The sequence below is a fragment of the Asparagus officinalis genome, chromosome 4, assembly GCF_001876935.1.
Source record: "Asparagus officinalis chromosome 4, Aspof.V1, whole genome shotgun sequence".
Classification (NCBI taxonomy): domain Eukaryota; kingdom Viridiplantae; phylum Streptophyta; class Magnoliopsida; order Asparagales; family Asparagaceae; genus Asparagus; species Asparagus officinalis.
This window is the reverse complement of record NC_033797.1, coordinates 120,981,671-121,006,322: the sequence shown is the minus strand read 5'-3', so window position 1 is coordinate 121,006,322 and position 24,652 is coordinate 120,981,671. Positions and strand designations below refer to the sequence as shown.

Here is a 24,652-nt window from a genome sequence, read left to right as displayed (position 1 = left end):
TTGAAGTAGTAATTTCTAAACAATCTGATCAAGCAAAAAACGAAGTATTGTATTCACTTGACTGCTACAATAGATTGCATTCGATTTCTTTTACATCAGGGATTAGCTTTTCAAGACCGTGATGAATCTGATACATCAAATAACCAGGGGGACTTTCTTGAGTTTTTATGATTTTTACCTGATCATAATGAATCTATTAATAGGATTTTAAAAGGTGCTCGTGGGAATGTAAAACTAATAGCACCTAATATCCTAAAGATATTGTGTGCAGCTACTGAGGAGATTATTTGTGCTATTATTAATGATCTTAGTGATGAACTTTTTGCCATTTTGATTGATGAGTCTTGTGACATATCCGTTAAAGAACAAATGACTATTGTTTTACGTTATATGAACAAGAAAGGGTGTGTTGTAGAATATTTTCTCGGTCTTGTTCATGTTTCTAATACAACTGCTTTATCACTTAAGGAAGCTTTGGAGATAGTATTTGCAAAATATAGGCTGAGCATTCAAAATTTTAGGGGAGAATGCTACAATGGGGCAAACAATATGCCATGAGAATTTAATGGACTTAAAAGTCTAATTTTAAAAGAGAATCAATGTGCCTATTACATACATTGTTTTGCTCATCCGTGAAAATTATAAAGAATCAAAAGCACAATCATATCAGAGATGAATATTTGAATGATTGTTTAGTTACATATATTAAGAAAGACATATTTGATAATGTAGAAAATGAGAAAATCATACATGTATTAAAGCATGAGACCACATCGAGAAAAACTATAAAGGATTGTTGCTGGAGCTTTATGGTTTTTTGCTAATTTTTGTGGTGAAAATGAAAACAATCATGTACGGATATGAATAAAATAGTGAAAAATGTTATGTCTTGATGTTTTTGTGACTATTATATAAATAAGCTTTCTTATTGCTAGAATTTATATTATATAAATTATTAGTTTTATGCATAATTGATTATGTGTCCTTATAGGAAAATTTTTCTGGATCTATTCCTGACTTCAGCCTTTTTGTCTAGAGACCCAAAATTTTCCCCATTTATAAAAAAATGACTTTTTTTTTGCCTATAAGCTCAAAGTTTTACTCTCATTTATTTTTAAACCTTTTGAACTCAAAATACTCTACCCAAAGTTTTACTTCATTTTATTTCTAAACTCATGCATTTCCCAAAAGTTTTTTTGGCTAATAAACCCAAAGTTTTTTTTACCATAGCTATTTTAAACTCGCCCACTTTCAATAAAAATTGTTAGATAAAAAACTACTCCATTGAATTTTTTTATAACACTTTACATTTCACTAGTTTGATATACATTGTATGTTGTTAAAATTTGCTTTAAGCTGATATATTATTGTCCAAAGTGATTATATATGGTATATTTTTAAACCAAATGGTTAAAATCAATAGTTTTTTTTAGCTTTTCTTAATTAATATTGCGATATCACAAATAGTATATGGTTTTTTGCATGTATGATTAAAGTTTCACCCCGTTTATTTTTAAACTCAATCACTTCCAAATACAAGTTGTTAGCTTATAAACTCAAAGTTTTACCACCAATTTACTCTTGAATTATCACATTTCAAAAATCACTTTTATACACCAAATACTTAGTTGAATTATTTATAATTCAAATCTGTATTAAGTTGTTGGTGATTTACTATTTTTTACTGTGATTTTGCTACATGTTTGTTCTAAATTAATCGGCACGTAGTTTAGTTTAAACAAAATTCTTAAGCTATTATTATTAAAAAGTTTGTATTTTTATACAATTAGATTTTATAAACGTGCAATGCACGTGGTTAAATATCATGATTATGTATTTTTGGCTAACGTTTTAACTAAAATTTGTTCATCAGTTCCACTTTAATAGTTTGTGCTCACTTTTGTCTCTAAACTTTTATATTGTGATTTTTTTAAATGTGCTACACCCAATTTAAATTTTTATTTTGATATTTGAATTGATAGAAAACAAATATAATTTCTACACCCAATTTAAATTTTTATTTTGATATTTGAATTGATAGAAAACAAATATAATTTGAAGCTAATTTAAATTTTCATATTATTTTGACTTTTGATATTTGAATTGATAGAAAACAAATATAATTTGAAGCTAATTTAAATTTTCATATTATTTTGACCGATATGAAACCAAGCTTTACTTGAGAAAATATAGTGTTGCAAAAGTGAAAATATTAAAATAGTATTAGGTGAATATTTAATACCAATAAAGCAAAATGATTGATTAAAAGTATGGTAAAATGATATAAAAGAAATATGAAGTTTGTTCCTAATTATTGATAGACTTCATAAAAAATTATAAATTTAAGATTAATGCTAACTCTAGTATACTTTTATATGATAAAAGCATCCACATAAGCATATAAAAATACTAAAAAAAGTTCATGGAACTCCCTTATAAAGATTCCTAATTTCACTCAAAATAATTAAACTATTCTATAATATATTTAAGAAAAAATTGTCTTTTATTCCTTCTGTTTTAGTTTTTTTTATTGAGCTAAGATCAATCATTCTTCACCTTTTTCTTTTTCCCGGGCAATTCTAGAGTAGTGGCTTTATCATCTGCATCGATTGTGACATCAAGCTAGAATTGTATTTTTTATGTTGTTATCTTTCCTGGGCTCGTTAATCTTTTATCTACTTATTTAACTTTTCAAATAAGTCAAATGTATTTCCGATGTTCAACACAAACTGCTTAAAATATAGACTTTGATGTTTTTTCAATGAGAATAAATATGTATATGTATATATATATATATATATATATATATATATATATATATATATATATTATATATAATATATATATATACTATATCATATATATATATATATAGTATATATATGAGATTAATGTGTATCCTTGTCATAGGAGGGGATTTCCTCCTGTGACGCCTTAAAAATCACATGATTGAGCGACATTATGGATGATCCGCTCGCTTGAAGCTTGATCTACATATTCTAAAACCCCAACACACCAAGTTTGGGGGTGAATCCGTCGTCGTTTGACCCTTCATCGAGCCATGTGAAAAGTTCTATTCATTCAAAACCGTTAAAATTGATACGAGTGGATGAAGGGTCAACACGACGACGGGTTCACCCCAAACTTGGTGTGTTGGGGTTTTAGAATATGTAGATCAAGTTCAACGGAGGCGGATCATCCACAATGTCGCTCATCATATGATTTTAGAGCGTCAAGGAGGAAAATCCCCTCCTATGACAAGGATAACCCATTAATACTCTCTTCTCTCTCTTCTCTCCTCTCATCTCTCTATATATATATATATATATATATATATATATATATATATATATATATATATATATATATATATATATATATATATATGAAATTCTTTGTGATCCTAATTTAGTACTTAAATAAGATTAAAATCTACCTCTTTTTTTTCCTACAATGAATTCTTCTGATGTGCATCCAATAAGAGTTTCTATTATGTCAATAATATTATATTTGCTCTATCCCTATCTTTTTCACAAAGATCTAAACTAAATACTTGTATTTTTCATTACCAATTTGTCATAAATTATAATATTAATATTTAATTTCTTTAGTATTTGAAGATCAAAGTATGAAATTTGTGAGTACTTACTAATTTTTTTATATCTTCCATGGAGAATTCTTTTTTAATTGGGATAAAGTTGTTAAATTATTTTTTAACGCAACTCAGCCGGTGCTTCTTTAACAGATATGCTTTATGTTAATGCCAATTCAAGTGATTTTTGGACATTTTTTGAATTTTAAATTTATTTCCATTACTTTCTCATTTGCAATGGAAATAGCTTAATTCTTTTGAAGGGTATTTCTGAACATTCTAATAGTTCCTCTATATGTAATTCATTGTATTCTTTTACCTTATAAATATTATTAGCATCATAAATTAATGTTTCTAAATTATAATTAATTAATGCTAAGCTATTATATTATAATATTTTATCATTTTTATGGATTTAAACATTTATCAATTAGTTTAGTAATGTATTTTTCCTGCTCCAACCTGTTAGTAAAATTATATGTAGTTACTTTAATTTATATAGTGACGATAATTTTAAGCTATAATATTTTTAAAATTTTTGTTCCTTAGCCGAATGTTTTAATCAATTCTTATTGCTTTTGTTTACCAGTATCAATTTATACTATTTTTAGATGCTGAAAATGGATTGATAGTAACCATAAATTGGAAATTACACACACACACACACTCACTCACACACACACATACACACACACACACACACACATACAAACACTCACACACACACACACAGACATATCTTAATGAAAATACCAACAATTATATTTTTCTTTGCCAAGTTTTAAAATTTAAGCCCTTTTTTATGGTTTTGAACTTTGAGAGTGTGATTTGTAGTTTTTAAAACTTTGGGATAGTTTTTTTTTATTTTTTTTAAGTTTCGTAGTTGTAACTTCTATGTTTCATGTGTCGGTGGTAATTTTTTTATATCTCAGGATATTTCTTGCAACTTTAAAAATTTGAGGGGTACTTTTTTCAATTATTAAAACTATAGATTAATTTTTAAAAAATTTAAATTTTCAGCGGTCTACTAATAGTTTCCAGATTTGATGTGTACTTGTTAAAAATTTTGAAAATTTAGAGTTTTTTTTTATGATTTTTAAATTTTGAAGGAGTTTTTTTTACAATTTTTGTACCTTTAAGGTTAATTTCGATAAATTTTAAATTTTTAGGTGTCTGAGGTTAATATCTTGAATTCATCTTTTATTATTGGCAAATCTTAGAATTTTAGGGAGAGTTTTTATAATTTAAACTTTTGAGGTTGTTTCCATAATTTTTGAGATATTGAGGGTGTTAATTGAAAATTTTAAATTCTTCAGAGGCTGCTATTAATTTATTAATTTCATGTTTCTTGATTTAAGTTTTGAAATGTTAGAAATTTTTTGGTGCAGCAGGGTAATCCCTTAAATTCATCTATGTTGTTTACAAGTTATGAAATTTTAGAATTTCAGGTTGTTTGTTTATGAACTTTTAATGGTGTTTCTATAATTTTTGAGACATTGAGGTGCTAACTACAAATTTTAAATTCTTCACAAACTGCTATTAATTTCTTAATTTTATGTTTGTTATTCTAAGTTTTGAGACATCGCGATGGTTTTTATAATTTTAAAATTTTCAAGATGTTTTGTGCAATTTTAAAACTTTTTAGGGTTTTTTGCAATACTTCATGTATTATAGTATGTGAGCTACATATAATTTCTTTATCTTAACAAACTAATACCATAAAAATGTTTTATATATTTTATTAATATTACTTTTTAAATTGTTAAGCTATAGATAATTCACGTAGGATTAGGATAGAGTGTAATTATGATTAGGATAGATTAAGATATAAATGAAATATTCAAAATAGTGAAGGGTAATGTTGACCATTGAAAGATTTTCATGAACTCGTGCTTTTAAAAGGAGTATGATATTGCAGTAATACGTCACTTCCTTACATAATGGTCATTGCTTGTCACATGTTTTTGGTAAAATGTGTTTGAAGTTATGAAATGAAATGGTGCTGTGTTTATGTTAAAATTGTTTGTTAGACTACATTCTTTTTTGGTTGACGAGGGAACTTTCTTACAATGCTACGAACCATGCGTATCAAAGCCAAAGGTGTGGCTAAGGGGGCATCCCCCAATGCATGGTCTCGGATATTTCAGGAAATTAAATTTTTGTTGGTGCTCCTCAGGAGAGTCAAACCTGAGACATTGGAATAGTTTGTTAGGCTACATTGATATCATGGTTTGCTTTACATCCACATGTTTTTCTTCAAAAAACATTGCTGCCCCCCCCCCCCCCCCCCAAAAAATAAAAATAAAAATAAAATCTTTTCTGCGTTAAGGTAAATATAAGGCTAAATAACACATAAATGCCACAAACTTTCATGTTTTGTCATATATATGCTGTAAAGCTATTTTTCGGTATATAAATATCATAAGTTTTTTAAAACCGACATTTGCTATTTTCGATCATGTAAACGTGAATTTTTTTACACCAGCATGTTAATTTTACAACTTTATAAACATTAATATTTGTTAAATTTATCATTAAATACATCACAACGTTATTTAAAATAGAATTAAGATAAGTTTTAAAAGGATTTTTTGTAGATTTAATAGCAAATATTACAATAATTAATAGTTAAAAAAACTCTAAAAATTAAGATGCAAGTATCATATTCGGGTGAAAACTTTCACGTTTCTATGATTGAGTACACAAACGTGCTAAATTTTAAGCAACATATGTTATCTTTCCCTCTACAAAAAATAAGTCAAGATATATAAGTGTCAAAACAGAAAAACTTTATAATGTTTATAAGTGACATTCATGATATAAGGCCTAGGTAAAAAACGGGTGCATAACATGTCTACCACGTACGATGTTGAGGGACGAGTCGTTACTCATGCCCACGAGTCGAGACGGGCAAGTTCAGATTTATTTGCAAGTTTGCCATTCAAATTCCTATGGCGCACACCGTTGGATCTAATGGACGGTATAGATTGAAGTGGGGAAATGTGAGCGATTATACTCTAGGGCTTTAAATCTCCGCCGCTGCTCGCAGCTTCCAAGTCATTTCTCATCTATCATATCATCCAAAATTCGTTGTTCTCTACAATCTCACGAAGAACAAAATCATATTCTATATTATTAATGAGAATTTGGCATGCAATTAGGGGGGATGGCTCTGTTCTCCTCCGCTACACTCTTGATGATGGATGATGTCGATGGTGATGAAATCAAGTTCTCGGATTGGGAGGTTTTGGAAATAATACAAAGGTGATTTTTTTCTTTGTTATTCTAAGATTGTTCAGATTCCAGAATATCAATTCATTATAAGGGATATGATATTATTTTTATTTGCATCTATTTATTGTTAGAATAGTATATACTGCCACCATAATAATCTGTGGTTAATTTCCCGTTATTATGGCATGTTTATGACTTTGGTTGATGGATTCGCATGTTCTCTTTTCCGTATTACTAGTATAGACATCCCTGTTGCTTGTTTTGAATTTTTTTCCGTGGACGAACAAAGGGTGGTGACTCAAAGGAAAAAACAAAAGTTTATGTCAAATCATTAGACGGAAGTTTCGAGTGTCTACACAATTTAAAATTTACACATAAATGTGCAGAAACAGATTAGTTAATCAATGTGAATTGAGATGGATGTTTGGTTGCTTTATTCATTAGTTATTTGAAAATTTGGTACTTGTTCAGGGAGAAAAATACCCATTGATTGTTTATTATTGAAAATATTTTTGAATGTTTTCCGGTGTGTTTGGGAGATGACTTGGGGGGTTATTCGTTGGTGTAATTGTTGGGGTAATGAGATAATTTTTGGAACAACAATGTTTGGTGTTATTCATTGGGTAATTGGAACTGGGGTAATCTTTGTGGTGTTATTGGTTTGTTGGGGTAATTCTAGGATAAATACCCCACTTTCCCCCAATTTATCCCACCTATAAAAGCAAAGTTCAGCCTTGCCCCCAAATTTTGCCCCATTTCTTTCGCTGGAACCAAAAAACCCAGTTGGAGACCCGACGCCCCAGATCCGACCTCGTCTCTCCGCCTCGAGTTCTAGCGGCGCTGGGTCTTCCTAGCCTGAGTCGGGCCCTCCTGCCGCCTCCTCTCTCGACTCGAACTCCGTGCGGTGCTGTCCTTAGCTCGTCCCGCCGCTTCGCTGACGCTGACGCTGACGATGTCGTTCTCGGAGCCTCGAACGCCCGCTCCGTCGCCGTCGTTCTGGGCTCGGTCGCCGCGCCATCCCTCAGCCTCGCTTCGCTCCGGAACGCCCTCCCCACCATGTACAATCTCTGGATCTATCTCCTCCGCTGTCATTCTCGTGCTCATTTATGGTTTTTTTTTTGAATTATTATGTTGAATTTGTGGTAAGGCTCTTTCAACAAATGTGAATATATATTTAAGAAGAACATTGTCTTACCTGCAATATTTGACTAAAAAAAACTTACAATCAGGTAATGGCAGATGCAAAGTGAACTAGAAATCTTTTTATTACCAAAATTTGAGTGCCTTGTTGATATAGAATAAATGAATTAGGGATTTTAGGGATGAATCAAAAATATCACATGATAATCACTTGATGCATTTTAAGCAGAACATTCAACACATGTAATGTAAGTGTAAAGTTAATAAAAATTTGTGGCATCATTGGGAAAAAAAGAGAATGGGTGTGCTCTCTGTTGCTTCTTACCCTCCTTGTATTACTCCTAATGATAACTAAAGGAAAAAGAGAAATTTGGTCTCTTGATTTATTGCTACTGTCACCTGTCATTGTCCCTCTGTTGTCTCTGATTCTTTCTCTGGAATGTTAACTTAACTGTCTTTGTGACTATAATATAATTGACTGTCTCATTGGAATGGCGAGTGTTAGTAGTATTTTTTTTTTTTGGTCAATGAAAAATTTTATTCATTTACCAAGTATGGAAGTAATAAGTACATCAAGAGAATGTTCACTCAAGACTGGTTATAGAATCCAGTCTTCAAACTTTACAATTTATCTACATATTCTTTCATATAGTGTGGTATTTTGTCATTTAAAATTCTTGTATACACTTGCATCTTTATCATACTAAAGAGATAATCCGAGCTTCTTGATTTCTGTTGGAAGATTCTCAAATTTCTCTCTTGCCATATCATGTACACTGATACGGATAATGCCATTCTTTTCAACTTTTTTTTGTAATTTTTCCCCCTCAAGCTCCTGCTGTACCAATTAATGATTTGGTTCCACCCACATGATCTCCAGTTGAAACATAACCAATCCATTACCTTATTCCACACCCTTGCAGAATAAAGACAATCAAAAAACAGATGGTGACATGTTTCTGTTTGACCTTCCCTAGAGCATAAAACGCACAAATTGGAGCTCAATATCCTCATTCTACACAGTCTCTCTTGTGTTAAGAGTCTTGATTGAACTGCCAACCAGAGGATAAAGGAATGTTTAGATATATGCCATCCACCCCATACAGTCCCTGCCCATGTAGCCAGGTCAGATTGTTGAAAAAGATTCCTGCAGATCACCGATACACTGAGCTTGCCATTAATACAGCTTTCTCTGATGGCATTTTGCAAGTTATTAACACCTCCGAGCTTATCAATCAGCAAATTTCTCACTCTCAGCAATTGCCTCCACAGCCATGAATCGGATTTCTTAGATTGGACTTGCCAGATATTATTCTGTCTCAGATAGTGACCGTGAATCCATTTAATCCAGATAATATCTTTCTTAAGATGTATCATCCAAAGGAGCTTCGCTGCCATGGCGTAATTCCAAAATTTAGCTGAAAACAACCCCAGGCCACCATGGTCAATCCCCTGACATACAGATTCCCAGGACACTAAATGAATTTTGTGACCCCATAAGAAGTCAGAACACATACTATCAATTTTTTCAAGCACTTTGATGGGAAGAATATAGTTACTAGTCCAATAGATCTGAATTCCCATAATGACTGATTTTATCAACTGTAATCTGCCAGCATATGATAATTGTTTCCTTTTAAGCCAGTTTTGAAATTGTTCAGAAATTCTGCTGATAAGAGGAGAACAGTCTAAGCAAGAGAGTCTTTTAGAGATAAGAGGCATACCCAAATAGCGCACTGGTAGAACCCCCTCCGAGAAGCTAAGGGAGTTACAGATTTGATTTTTCTGGCTATCATCAATCCCACTCAGAAATATGGAGCATTTAGTTGGATTTGGTTCCAGGCCAGAAACTTGGCTAAATTCTGTTAGGCAGTCCTTTAATTTTGAAATTGTACCTATATCAGCTTTTCCAAACATGAGGAGATCATCTGCAAACACTAGATGAGTTATGTTCAGCCTCGAACATTTGGGATGGAATTTATAAGCTCTGTCCTCTTTGAGAGTGCTGAGTTTCCGAGATAAGTATTCCATTCCAATAACAAATAGGTATGGGGATAAGGGGTCACCTTGCCTCAGTCCTCTAGCCCCATGAAAGTAGCCATGAAGAACACCATTGATTGAGATGGAAAACTTGGGGGTTGAAATGCATTCCATGATCCAAGAAGTCATATTATCAGGAAATTTCAATCCTATCAGCATTTTTCTGATGAAATCCCAGGAGATTGTATCAAAAGCCTTTCTCAAATCAATGTTCAAAATGGCACGAGGAGAAGAATGTTTCCTACCATAGTGTTTAACAATCTCATGAGCTAAGAGGATATTACTTGATATAAGTCTACCCTTTACAAATGCACTCTGAGCATCACTTATCAGATATCCCATTACTCCCTGAATTCTAGTTGCAATGACTTTAGTAATGATTTTGTACACACAATTGCAGCAGGATATAGGTCTGTAGTCAGATGCATATTGTGGATTGAGGATCTTTGGAATTAAGGTTATGGAGGTAGTATTGATTGTACCAAGAAGTTTCCCTGAGGTAAAGAATTCTTCAACTGCTGAGAAAAGTTCCTCACTGATAATACTCCAGGAGGCTTTGAAGAACAAAGCACTGTAACCGTCTGGGCCAGGACTTTTATCATTTGACATGGAGCTGATAGCTTTTTTTATTTCATCTCTTGTAATTGGGGTACTAAGAGCTTGTCTCTGATCATGTGAGAGGAGAGGTCCATTAGCAATCACCATCGGATCAGGATCAGATGTAGGGACTGAGGTTCCCAGCAATTTGTTGTAAAATCCAACAATTTCAGATATAATACCCTCATTATCAGTGATTCTATCTCCTCTTTCATTATATAGTGTAAGGATTCTATTATGATGTCTTTTCTTTTTCATGATAGAGTGGAAGAATTTAGAGCCTTTATCTCCTTCTAAACTCCAACTGATATTAGCTTTTTGCTTGTAGAAGGAAGATTCACATTCCAGTAATCTGTTATATTTTTTGATACACTCCTTTTCTCTGTTGATCAAAACTGAACTGAAGGGATCACCATTTAACAGCCTTTGAGTATCAGCTAACTCATCTTTTGCTCTATGCACTTGTTTACTTATATTCATAAAATGCTTCTTGTTCAGTTCCTTGAGAGCAAGCTTTAACTTCTTGAGCTTTGTGTGGAAACTGTACATTTTGTAACCTTCAATGTTTTGCTCCCAGACTTTTTTGACTGTAGGGATGAACTCAGGATTTTTTACCCACATGTTGAAGAATTTGAATGGCCTTTTACCCTTTATAACATCATCTTCAATAGTTAACAAGGCAGGAGAATGATCAGAACATCTAGGCAGCAGAAACTCCACTTGACTGGTTGTATATTGATTGATCCAATCCTCATTGACCAAGCATCTGTCTAATCTAGACCAGATTCTGTTAACAGCATCCTGTTTATTATTCCATGTGAAGTAGCATCCAATTGATTTTAGATGAAGTAAATGACTTGCACTGATGAAATTTTGAAAATCCTCAATATCAGCATCAGAAACTGGTATACCTCCAATCTTTTCATCATAGCTAGAAATTGTATTGAAATCCCCTCCAATGATCCAGGGACCATTGACATTGTTTTTAAGAGCCAGAAGATCTCTCGAAAGGGTCTTTCTGTTGGCCATTTGATTCTGAGCATAAACAATAGTACACCAGCTAGAAAACTTCCCATTTTTGGAATCAATGGCGCAAGTAATGTGTTGATCAGTTGAGCTTAATACTTGAACATTGAAAATATTAGAATCCCATAGAATCCAAATTCTTCCATTCCTGGCTTCATGCATATTAGAAGTCCATTTCCAGTCTTTGGTAATTTGCATAGCTATCTTTTTCAGCTTATTTTCATGAAGTTTAGTTTCCAGAAGGCCTATTAATGATATATCATATTCTTGTATGAACTGCTTCACTATCTTGTGCTTAGAGGATTTATTAAATCCTCTTATGTTCCAAATAGCAAGATGCATTTAGATAGAATTACCACCCCTATCAACACATGAGGGGTTATCTAAAGGAGAGAAATGAGACAGTTGTATACTTGAGAATTCAGCAATGCCTATGGAAGATCTCATTGCTAGATTAGTTCTGTTGACGCTAGAAAATCCAGAAGCATTAACAATTGGAGCTGAGTAGAGATGTGGATCATTTGCTGGAAACCCTTTCCCCACAATTCTACTTTCAGCCTGTGCATGTTTTACAGTTTGTGCATGTTTTCCAGCAGACAGAGTCTCTTTGATTTTTCCAGCAATTTGCTCAGTGTTGATATTTGCTTCAGGTATTTGCTGAATAACAGAATCACTCTCTTGCCCAGGAATAATAGCAGGTTCTTTGCTAAGCTCAGGAGCAACTTCAGCCTGTCTAATAACAGGAACCCACATCTTTTTAGTCTTAATTCTTCTACATTGTTCTGTAACATGACCAATCTTACTACACAAAGAACACCATTTTGGTTTATATTCATATATGACTGATTGTGTGTAGCTTATTCCATCAGGCCCTTGAATGTTTAACTGATCAGGCAATGGATCTTTCAATGGCAACTTGACCTCTAATAAAACTCTTGCATAGCTCAATCTCTCTCTATTTGCCGTAAGCTTGTCAGTTGCAATAGGCTTACCAATTAAATTGGCTACTTTACTGATTCCTATTGAGCTCCATAAGTTTAACCTTAAATTTGGAAATTGCACCCACATAGGATAGTAAAAGTCTTGCATCTTATCAATATCAGCATCAATACTCCATGGTTTCAGCATTAGAGGTCTGGACCCAAAAAACCAGGGGCCAGCTTCAAGAATTTCTCTCATAGAAGCTTCTGATTGAAAGTCAAATAGGAATAATCCTTGTTTGATTAGTGAGACCTTTGGTATAGAGATATTACCCCATAGTTTGTTGACATAGGACTCCATTGATTTAAATTTGACAATTAATCCTATGACATGTCCAATTAAGGCATTTTTCCATAAACCTTCTCCTTCCTTCCATTCTTCAGCAGAAAAAGAGACTGTATTGGAATTGGAAGATGGCAAGAAATTCAAAGATAAACCATTTCCTGCTTTCCTATTATCAGCAAAAAGGCTAGCAAACGTTTTGTTTGTCTTTTCACTATTAACCACATCATTCTGGATCTTAACATCCTTATCCTGGACATCATTCTCCTTTGTCTCCAAATTAGAAGCCACAGGATTTTTATCAATGTTTTCTACTCTGATCTTCTTAATAGAATTTGTCAAATCATTCAATTTATCTTCAGACATCTTATTCACATCATTTATCAATGAAACAGTGTCGAGATCAAGCATCGATTCAGAGTTCACTTTGTCGGAGGCAAGAACTCTAGAAGGAATATTAGAAGGCTTATGAATCAAATTAGAATTAGAAGAAATCACCTCCAATTCGACCTCATCTGCCCAAGAAACCCTAGATGAGCTGCTGGCGCCATCACAAGAAATAACAGGTTTACTTATGAGACGACGAGCTTGAATTCCATTCAACTGAGAAGAGCTCAAATCATGCTTAGAATCAACCAGGAAGTTCGAAGATCAGAGTATTTCCTCCATTGATTTCTTCTTCTTTTCCCCTTTTGGACCTGTCGAGCCCATGGCTATATTGTTGACTCCTTCATCATCCTCAACAAAACTGGTATCAATTTGATCCCCCAATCTAATCAAACTTGAATCCGCTGCTCTCAATCCTATGTTGAAGAGATTTCTCCCACTCACCTTCTTCTTCTTCGCCATGAAAAAACCAGGCGGGTGTGCAAGTTAGCAAGAAACAGATCTCCCGCTAACTTGCACCATCAGAAGCCCGCCATTTTAATACTCCTATTTTTATGTTATGTGGACTAAATGTATGAATCTTGTTGTGTTTTGATTTTTGTATCATGATTAGCTTTGTGATAGTAATGGGTGTGCTTGATAATTCAATTTGTGCTAGATAGGTGCAAACTGTTTGGTAACTTTTAGTTTTGCGGGAGCACATCATATGAGGTGTAGATAGAGCTTTTAGATACTCATGGGTTTCTAAAGATCGTGGTTGTGTACTTTGCACTTTGCTAGTATCCTGGTTTTAGACTAAATTATGTTCTAATGGTTAGCTCGAAGGTTCTTGATCTTCTTTGTTGTATTAGGTATTAAATAATAAATATAAGTAATGGATAGTTCCAAAGGTTTACCTATCAGTAAGTTCCAAGGTGTGTTTCCTCTCTAACCCCTGCATAAAAACACCTATTAATTTGCTATTCTTCTGGAAACATGAGCAGTTACTGCTTTCTGATTGTATAAAGATCTTTATTGAACTCATGATTGTATATTAGCAACTGTTTCCTGTTTCTATTATGAAGATCTTTATTAAAAATGCTTGTTGCTGGCTTATTGCAGAACAGCTTATAGCCACTAAGGCTTTTCAGACATTTTTAATCTCAGAATACATATACATTGCATTTTAGGCATTTTTAATCTCAGAATACATATACATATATATACATATACCATTACATATCACCTCCATGCTAACAATCATAACTGGACTCAATCATCAAAATATTGAAACTCATTATTGATATTTGCGTTGTAGGATGAATTTTGCTTCGGAAACTCAAAATGTTGAAGAGTACTCTCAAGATGGTGAGAGGGCAAAAAAGGCTAGGTGTGACTATGTAATATGGTCAGAGCAAGAGAATAGAAAGCTACTAAGGCTTTTAGTGGAGGAGGTGGATAATGACAACAAGATGGATAATGGCAACTTCAAGAAATATACCATCACACAAAATGTGTTGCCATTCATGAATGCTAAATTTGGAAGAACTTTTAAATTTGATCATGTAAAGAATAAGATCAAAAGCTGGAAGAGGAAGATTGAACCAATTGAATTACTATTGAGGAACAATTCCGGGTTTGGTTGGGACCCAATATCTCAAAGAATTACTTGTTCCGTTGAGGTGTGGGAAAATTACAAGCAGGTTAGATTTTTAATTACCCAAAGTTTCTAACTACATAATATATTGTTATGTTTGCTAATTACAAAAAAGAAAAATTAATTTGTTATCTTTGTTTTTTGACAGGCTCATCCTAATACACCAATGCTTAAAGATAAGTTATTTAAAAATTTTGAGGATATGCAGATGGTTGTGGGTAGCCACTTAGCTAGTGGGAGAGCAGCTGGAGGCCTAGGTTGTGAGGGTGTAGAGAGTGAGCTATTACATAATGCATTGGGTGAGGGTATATTGGATGATGACATTGGACTTGATGCTATGGGTGATGCAGAACCTACCCAATCACCAGTAGATCCTCCACCACCTCCCCCTAATAGCACGCCAGGTCCTACCACTCCCGTGGCTGAATCTGTTCCATCAACCTCTAGCACTAGCAGGAATGTTCGTAGAGCACCTCCCCGCACCACCACCTCTGCATTGTCTCAACCCGCCGTTCAAGAAATGGTGAGTGGCATTACAATTATAAGTAAAGCTTTACAAGAGTTAGTCACAGAGGTGAGGTTGTTGCGAAGCCGCAACCAACCGTGAGTCGAGGGAGTTGCTTCAATTCCAGAATTTATCGATGAAGAACGATTGACTGTCCTTAGTCAAAAATATTTTCCAAGACGTGAAGGATATGTTTGTGAAGATGAATGATGATCAAAGGAGAAAGTTTATGATTTGGCGTCTGACTGGAGTATTTCCAAATGACGACAATCCTTATGCTTATTAATGAATATTATGTGATATGCTTTTGGGAACATAGATGTTGTTAAGCACATACATGTTGTTACTTTTATGCTTTTATGCTTTTATGCTTTTGGACTTGTATGCTTTTGGACTTATATGCTTTTGGACTTGTATGCTTTTGGGAACATAGATGTTAAGCACATACATGTTGTTATTATACATGTTCAGTGTTCTATCTAATTTTCTTTGGATAGTTGTTTGCATTTGTTAAAATATTTTATAGGGATATCTCGTGGCTTGATTACTGGTTGTGTGATGGAATTCTTACACATGCTGTGTGTTGACAAAAATAATGTGATTTGGTGAATATATTGTATTGAAAATCTTACTATTTTTTGATCTCATGATTAATACAGGATGGAAGATAATCAGAATGTTTCTATTTTGCTATTTCATGAGGATATTGCTGATTATCTCCTCATTCGCATCATCAACATGGCTGCACAAATAGGAGGTCTAGTCACGAGTATTTCGCATCTCATATCACAAGAGGAGATAAATCTACCCATTTCCCAACCCAGACATGGCAATACGGACCTTGGTCTTCAATATTTGAAATCTAAGATGGATAGCAATCCACGTGATTTTCGTCGAATATATCGTATGCCTCTGAATTACTTCATGAAATTGTGTATGGTCTTGCGAGAACGTGGGCATTTACAAGATACACGGTATATCAGCGTTGAGAAGATGGTTGCTATTTTCCTACTCACCGTTACTCAAAATCAACGATATTGCATCACCACTGAAAGGTTTGATCGATCCCGATTTGCCGTCAGTGTTTGTTTCAATAAGGCACTACAGACCCTTGTGTCATTAGCCCCTTGTAGGATGGCTCCTCCTCCTACCGAACCACCGGAAAAGGTCACATCCGAATCTCGTTTTTGGCCTTACTTCAAGGTATTGAAATTTAAATACACTATATAAGTCTTCATTCATTGTTATTATTATAATTTTAAAGTCACATTTTATATATGTTAATGAGAATATATAGGACTGTATTGGTGCTATTGACGAGACCCACATTCCATGTATGGTGTATAGCGAGGACCAAACTCCATATCGTAATAGACATGGTTATCTTTCATAAAATATCCTTGCAGCATGCACATTTGATCTTACGTTTACTTATGTCTTAGTGGGATGGGAGGGATCTGCCAATGACTCACGGGTCCTGAAGGATGCAATGAGTAGAAGTGCATGTAGTCTTCCACTTCCAAATGGTAAATATTTTTTTTTATCAATTTGTTAGATTTTATATTTATTGATTATAATTCTAAAGAAATGTTAATGCAGGTAAATTTTATCTAGTTGATTGTGGTTACCCAAATAGGCTACAATTCTTGGCTCCCTATCGGGGTACGATGTACCACCTTAAAGAGTTTGGCCCAGCTAACAACCGTCAGCGACCACGCAATGCTCAAGAGCTATTCAACCATCGACATGCATCACTTAGAAATTGTATTGAACGTATTTTTGGTATTTTTAAGTCTAGGTTTACAATTTTTAAGTCTCAACGTCCAGGTTTTCCATATGAGACACAAAAAAGTATGATCCGGGCATGTATCGGTCTGCATAATTTTCTGAGGATGGAGAACTCTAACGATGACTTTGAAGTTTCTGATCTTCCTCCAGAGGCACCACGCAATGTTGCTCCGATTGATGGTGATTCTGATGAGGACGATGACCTACAAACTCAACAAGCACAACGGACAGCTGCATCACGTTAGAGAAAACAAATGATAAACACAATGTGGGAGGATGGGACAAACGTAGCCCAAGAAGTCTAGAGCAAAGTTATATGCCGGTAGATTATATTTCTAATAATTAAGATTTAAGTTACCGACTGAGATTTTATTTGTAATAATTGAGACTTTATCATCGTCATTGTAATAGATGTATGAATGATTAAATAATTATCACAATTAAAAAATTTGTTAATCTAGCATAATAGTTAAAATAAACATCAAAATATTTTAAGATTGATTAATATTAATATTATTATATTATTTTTAATATTTTATATTAAAATAATCTTAAAAATAATATTATTTTATATTATAACTATTATTTATTTAATCATTTGATGTTATGTCAAGTTAAACTTGAATTTAATTGAGCTATAAATATAATATTATAAAAAGATGTTATACTAATTGTCCCACTCAAATTGTCTCATTATCCTATTTTACCCCATTTTATCCCACTCAAATTATCCTATTGGGTAAAATTACCCCATTGGAATAATTTACCCCAAATTACACCAGCGAATAACCCCCCCTTAAGGAAGGGAAGGAAGGGGAAATGTTCCCCTTCCCTTTCCCTTTATTACACCCCAATTTGGGATGTAAGATTTTGGCTCACATTTTCCCTCATTCCCATCCACCCTCCTAAATAGAACTCCCAAACAATGTTAAAATTAGATTTCTCTTCCCCTCCTCTCTCTACCTTCCATCCAAATAGACCATTCAAGTCTGTTTTAACTTGTCCTCAAACTTCTACATTGAGTTTTTCACATTGTTTTGTGATTTTTATCATAGCAATTATGTTGACCGTCTTTGAATATTTTATCCGAATATAAGTGTAAATTCTCAAAAAATAAAATAAAATGGAATCTAATATATAATTTATTAATATCAAATGAAAACAGAATGGAAGAATAGTTAGAAATGTCAGGTTTATGTAAGACGAAAATAAAACTATTATTCAAACATAAATTTATAGGTAAAATAGAAGGAATGATAATTTGAAGCTACTATATTATGGAAGAGTATTATACATTGGCCATTATTAATGTATAATAGCAAACTGATAATTTGAAGCTACTATATTATGGAAGAGTATTATACATTGGCCATTATTAATGTATAATAGCAAACATGTGTTTCTTATGATAATAATATTTGAAGAGTATTATACATTGGCCATTATTAATGTATAATAGCAAACATGTGTTTCTTATGATAATAATATTTTGTGACAAAGAAGAACTGGCTGTGATTTATGTGAGCTTTATGTAAGACCAAAATAAAGCTACTATTCAAACAAAAATTTGTTGATAAAATTGTGTAGGATAATTTGAAGCTACTGTTTGAATCCTCTCTCTCTTTTGCTTCTCGACCGATCCATTTTGAGAGAGGATTCAACTTGGATAAACTTTTTGAGTTCCAGCCCATTGACAATTTTCACAATAGTCGGGATCGAGTCTATAATGATTAAAAAACCCAAGCTCGCCAACACTACACTAGTCAGAGAATTTTACGGTAGTTGGGATAGATCATAAGAGGATTCAGCCACTGTTGTTATTAGAAGAATAACAATCGCTGTTACACCTAAACTCATTGAGAAGAGTTTAGGACTCCCTAGACCACCTAGAGGTTGCCTAGATTTCTTCTGAGCTTCTACTAAATTTGGGATAACCTCTCATAGATATAATGAGATGGACTATCTTTTTATGACAATACCGAGTGGTGAGACCCTAAACTCCGGCTTACTTAAGAAATATCAATTCATTATAAGGGATATGATATTATTTTTATTTGCATCTATTTATTGTTAGAATAGTATATACTGCCACCATAATAATCTGTGGTTAATTTCCTGTTATTATGGCATGTTTATGACTTTAGTTGATGGATTCACATGTTCTCTTTTCTGCATTACTAGTATAGACATCCCTGTTGCTTGTTTTGAATTTTTTTTCCGTGGACGAACAAATGGTGGTGACTCAAAGGGAAGAACAAAAGTTTATGTCAAATCATTAGACGGAAGTTTCCAGTGCCTACACAATTTATAATTTACACATAAATGTGCAGAAACCGATTAGTTAATCAATGTGAATTGAGATGGATGTTTGGTTGGTTTATTCATTAGTTATTTGAAAATTTAGTACTTGTTCATGGAAGAAAAATACCCATCGATTGTTTACTATTGAAAATATTTTTGAATGTTTTCCAGTCTGTTTTAACTTGTCCTTGAACTTCTACATTGAGTTTTTCCCATTGTTTTGTGATTTTTATCATAACAATTATGTTGACCGTCTTCGAATATTTTATCCAAATTCAAGTGCAAATTCTCAAAAATAAAAGGTAAAAATGCTTCAAGGCCCCTAAAAAATAAAGGGGATGTGACTAGCCCCATGTATTTTTTTTGGTGTTAACAAGCCTTCAATACTCAAGTTAATAATGTTTCAGTTTTTTTTTCATTTCCCAGACAGCACTGAGAGAAAAGTTGGCACGAAAAGACGAAACTGCCCCTTGTACCTGTTCCCCCAAAACCTGGCTGCCCTCCCTCCCCCCCCTCTCTCTCTCTCTCTTCCTTCACACGCCCAAATATCCTCAACCTAAAACCTTCCTTAGCTTGCGAACCCATTTTCAAAACCCTAGTTTCACTCAAGCGGTCAGGAAACCATAAGGAAAATGCCCAAATTTTTTTAAGTGAAATAGCTAAGAACCCTAAGCGTAGCAAAGATGAAGTAGACAACACTCAAACGGAACTGGACGTTCGTCATCGGCATCGGTCGGCACGATTGGTGCAAGAGGAACTGCCAAACTTATCCGCCTTCGCCTCTGCCTTGATATCTCCCGCCGGCGGTTCTGCTCCGACATCCTCTGAGGATGAGGAGAGTAACGAGGCGACGAAAACCCTATTGAGCATGAAAAGTCTGGAAATTCGAGAGCACAAGAGGAGACGCTCGCCGGAGGCTGTGTCCATCTCAAAGAAGAAGTAAGTTCCCAATCAATTGAGTGTTTTTGAATTTAATTAGTTTAAATGAGTGATTTTGATTTTAATTAAGGTTTATGGGTTCTTTTTTTGAATAAAATGATGGTGAGAGACTGGTTATTGTACTGTAGAACCAGTTTCTTAATTTTGGAGTAAGATCTGAACAATACGAAGTGTTATCAGTTTGGAAGAAATGCAGGTCCTATCTCATCGGGTCTTTAACCAAAGTTTTCACAGATCATGTCGCACTTAAGTATTTTTTGACCAAAAAAGATGCTAAAGCACGGCTCATTAGATGGATTCTCCTGTTTCAAGAGTTTGACATTCAAATTCTTGACAGAAAAGGAGCAGAAAACAACGTAGCAGATCACCTCTTTAGACTCCCGAACGCACCAACATTAAGCGTCTCAATCAACGAACATTTTCCAGACGAACAACTCCTACAAATCCAATCTGTTCTATGGTTTGCCGATATTGTGAATTACTTGGTCATAAAACAGATCCCTTCTTATTGGTCTAAACAAGATGAGTCCCGTTTTCTCTCCCAGGTATAATGCTTTTACTGGGATGATCCGTATCTGTTTAAATACTATCCTAATCAGATCTTTAGTAGGTGTATTCCCACCGAAGAAACTAGGAGTGTTCTGTCCTTTTGTCATGAGCAAGCATGTAAGGGTCACTTTAGCTTAAGAAAAACAGTTGAAAAAATTCTCCAGTGTGAGTTATACTGGCCCATTCTTTTTAAAGATTCATACGAGTTTTGCAAAACCTGTAAGCGTTGTCAGCTCTTAGGGAAAGTTATTAGAAGAAATATGATGTCCTTACAACCCATCTTACCTGTTGAACTTTTTGATTTGTGGGGTATTGATTTCATGGGATCATTTCCAAATTCCTTTGGAAATATCTACATTCTAGTAGCCGTCGAATACATGTTAAAATAGGTTAAGGCGGTAGCTTGCAAGACTAATGACAACAACCTGTAAAGTTTTTGAAGGAGAATGTTTTTGCATGGTTTGGAGTGCCCCGAGCGATCATTAGCGATAATGATACACATTTCTGTAACCGTTCTTTTGAGGCTTTGATGCGGAAATATTCGATCACGCATAAATTATCAACTCCTTATCACCTCCAAACCAGTGGTCAAGTAGATGTCACGAATAGGTAGATCAAACAAATCTTAGAAAAAACAGTTAATCATAACATAAAAGATTAGTCTGTAAAATTGTGTGATGCTCTATGGACATAGTACAACATTCAAAGCTAATTTGGGGATGTCACCATATAGACTCGTGTTTGGAAAAGCTTGTCATCTACCAGTGGAATTGAAACACCGAGCAATATGGGCTATTAAATAGTTGAATTTTCACTTAGATTCGGCAGGAAAAATCTGGTTGCTCTAATTAAATGAGTTGGAAGAAATTCGAAACGATGCATATATAAACTCAAAGATTTACAAAGAGAAAACCAAGATTTTCCATGACAATTCAATTTTACGGAAAAATTTCACTTTGGACAAAGTTTTACTGTACACCTCAAAATTACATCTTTTTCTCGAAAAATTGAGATTGAGATGAACATGTACGTTTTTTGTCAAACAAGTTTTCTTACATGAGGTTGTCGAGATAGAAATCCTCAAAAATATCATATTTTTAAAATTAATGGTCAATTTTTAGAATATTCCACGCTCGGAGAGGAGGAGGTGTTGGTTCTTCATAAACCACACTATTTCTTAGTTGTGAGGTGGCAGAACCCCCTCCACTTATTCAAATAGGGGACCATATTCACATGGGTTAAGGAGTGTATGAAGATATGCAACCATTTGAATGAGTGGAGGGTATTATGTCACCTCACTACCACTAGTACAAAAGCCAACAGTCCTAGCGAGTGGTTAGAACCGTTGGGACATCCTTTATCAGCCCCAACATTCCAACCGTTAGGGCTTGTATTTTCACAACAGTGGAGTTTTTGCCCGATTTTTTTTACGCAAAAACAAAAAAAAAAGGAAACAACAACAGCAAAAGGCCCCTCGTTGCCCGACCCTCCTTCCGTCTCGCCCCTCATTTCGTTCGGCGTTCCACCCTATCCATAAAAAAACCGACTGCCGCCACTGCGACAGAATATCTCGCCCACCTGCACCCAGGAACCACAGCGCTCCGCTCGACAGATCGTCGCGCCACGTCGACCCCGGCTCTCTCCCGCTCAAAACCTCGCTCGTGAGATAACCACGACCTTCGTGTTCTCACATCGTAAAAAAATATCCGCCAAATCAGACCTAGCGACTGTGGCTGCGCCGCTCAGAAGATCCATGCCACCGCCTGCTCGGAGATGTGCCGCCGCTGGTCAGAGATCCGAGGCAGCTGCGCCGCCTCTGCTGTCCTCAGTTGCCCGCCAAAACGCCTAATCCTTCTCGCCGTCGTGAACTGCAGCCACGCCGCTCTTTCCCCTCTTTCACCGCCCAAAGATCGCCGCTGCTGTCGCTCCTATTTTGCGTCGTGATTTCTAAAGTCCTTGGCGAAGCTTGATTCCTGAGCTACAGAAGATTGTCGGCGTCATAGGAGGTCCTCAGGTCAGATTTTTACCCCTAAAAAGATTTGATCATTTCTGAAGAACAATATTTTTGAATATTCTAAATTTATGTCTGAAAATTAATGTGAAATAAAAATAAATTTAGACCTGAGCAATTCAGTTTCTGAGAATGTTTCATATGTGCATTTTTTATCTACAGTCAGAAGTTTTGAGAGAATGTGATAGCTAGGGCTTTAATTTTTGTATTAAGATTAACATTTGAAATTTGTGTGGTATGATTCTAACGACTACTATTTGTGCCTAATTATTGTAATGTCTAATCAAAGTGAGTTGTAGTGTTCCAATTAAAGAATATGTAAACTTTAATTCAATTAGGATTGTAGGATAATATTATGTTTGGATATCTTTGATGCTAAATCAAAAGCCTAATTAGTATTGTGAGAGATTAAGCCTAATACTTGATGAAATTCCTGTAAGAGAAATACGTACATAAACATTTCATAGACAACAAATTCACCAAAGAAATCTAGTGAAAATTTCATACACATAATAAATATTTGATGCACTAGGCATGTTTCACATTTATGAAAATTGTGATTAAATTTAAACAAGTAAATAAAATTTATTTATACCAAACTATATAGTTTTTATAATTTTTTGAAAATTAGTGCAAGCGTGCTTAATTTATGAGTTGTTATCACTAACTCTGTCTTGGTTAGATTATCATGGCCCGTGATTATATCAGGGTTAAGGATTGGATGTATATGAATCGTGAAAAACGCACAAAGCCTGAGTTCATTGAAGGAGTTGCTTCTTTTATGAACTTTGTATGTGAACACGATAAGATCCAACATGGCATGATTCTTTGTCCGTGTAGCCATTGCGGGAATACTTTGCATCGTAAAGAGGAAGATGTAGAACTTCACATTGTTAAGTATGGTTTTATTAGAGGCTATACAACTTGGGTATATCACAGAGAAATTCTAACTCCCATTAATGCCGAAGAAGTTGACGATATTAACTTGTTTCCGGAAGAGGAGATGGAGGAAATGGTAGAGGTTGCTTTCGGTGACCCTAATCATGTTGAAGATAGTCCTCCCAGACAAGAACAATATGTAGATGAGTATGAGAAGTACATGAATGATGCTAGGAGACCGATTTATGAGAATGCAAAATATTCCACGATGTCATGGTTCGTTCAACTTTTCCAGATTAAGTGCCTAAACAAATGGGGCAACAAGTCATTCACGATGCTTCTTAAATTCTTGAAAGGTTCTATACCTCTTGGGAACAATGTCCGTGATAGCTGGTATGAAGCTCAAAAGATAATGTCTAATTTGGGTTTAAATTGTGAGAAGATTCATGCATGTCCCAATGATTGTGTATTGTACTGGAAAGAAAACTCATATAAGAAAGAGTGCCCTACTTGTGGAGTGTCCAGATATAAGAAGAAAGCACATACTAGCAAGAATAACATACCTCTCAAGGTAGTACGATATTTTCCTATTACACAGAGGTTGCAGAGACTTTACAAGTGTAAGAAGACAGCGGTGGCAATGACCTGGCATGATCGTGCTCTTCCAAGTGAAGATGGCAAAATGAGTCATCCAAGAGATTCACCTGCATGGAAGAATTTCGAGCAAAACAGAAAGTGGTATAAAGTATTCTTTGAGTTTAAAAA

At 34.4% G+C, this 24,652-nt stretch overlaps 3 protein-coding genes across 7 annotated transcripts in view; all 3 read left to right on the top strand.

Annotated features, from left to right (window-relative positions):
* On the top strand, positions 6,649 to 17,583 carry LOC109838046 (uncharacterized protein At2g29880-like). 5 transcript variants are annotated; one of them, XM_020406495.1, is made up of 6 exons: positions 6,649 to 6,856; positions 14,577 to 14,961; positions 15,064 to 15,438; positions 16,080 to 16,623; positions 16,863 to 16,946; positions 17,020 to 17,583. In XM_020406495.1, exons 1-4 carry the CDS (start codon positions 6,744 to 6,746, stop codon positions 16,089 to 16,091), a joined length of 885 nt encoding a protein of 294 aa, XP_020262084.1. In that variant the 5' UTR covers positions 6,649 to 6,743; the 3' UTR covers positions 16,092 to 16,623; positions 16,863 to 16,946; positions 17,020 to 17,583. The 5 variants fall into 5 exon arrangements, with proteins under 5 accessions (XP_020262084.1, XP_020262083.1, XP_020262082.1 ...); XM_020406494.1 differs by having other exon boundaries at positions 16,718 to 16,946; XM_020406493.1 differs by having other exon boundaries at positions 16,080 to 16,946.
* Positions 16,910 to 17,453, top strand: LOC109839230. Its single transcript, XM_020407659.1, has 2 exons — positions 16,910 to 16,946; positions 17,020 to 17,453. The coding sequence occupies exons 1-2, from the start codon at positions 16,910 to 16,912 to the stop codon at positions 17,451 to 17,453; spliced, it is 471 nt and encodes a 156-aa protein (XP_020263248.1).
* Positions 23,697 to 24,652, top strand: part of LOC109839229 — a 2,636-nt gene continuing 1,680 nt past the window's right edge. Inside the window, exon 1 of the mRNA XM_020407657.1 lies at positions 23,697 to 24,625. Within this exon, the coding sequence (XP_020263246.1) occupies positions 23,697 to 24,625 (929 nt within the window). The remainder of the gene's footprint in view (positions 24,626 to 24,652) is intronic.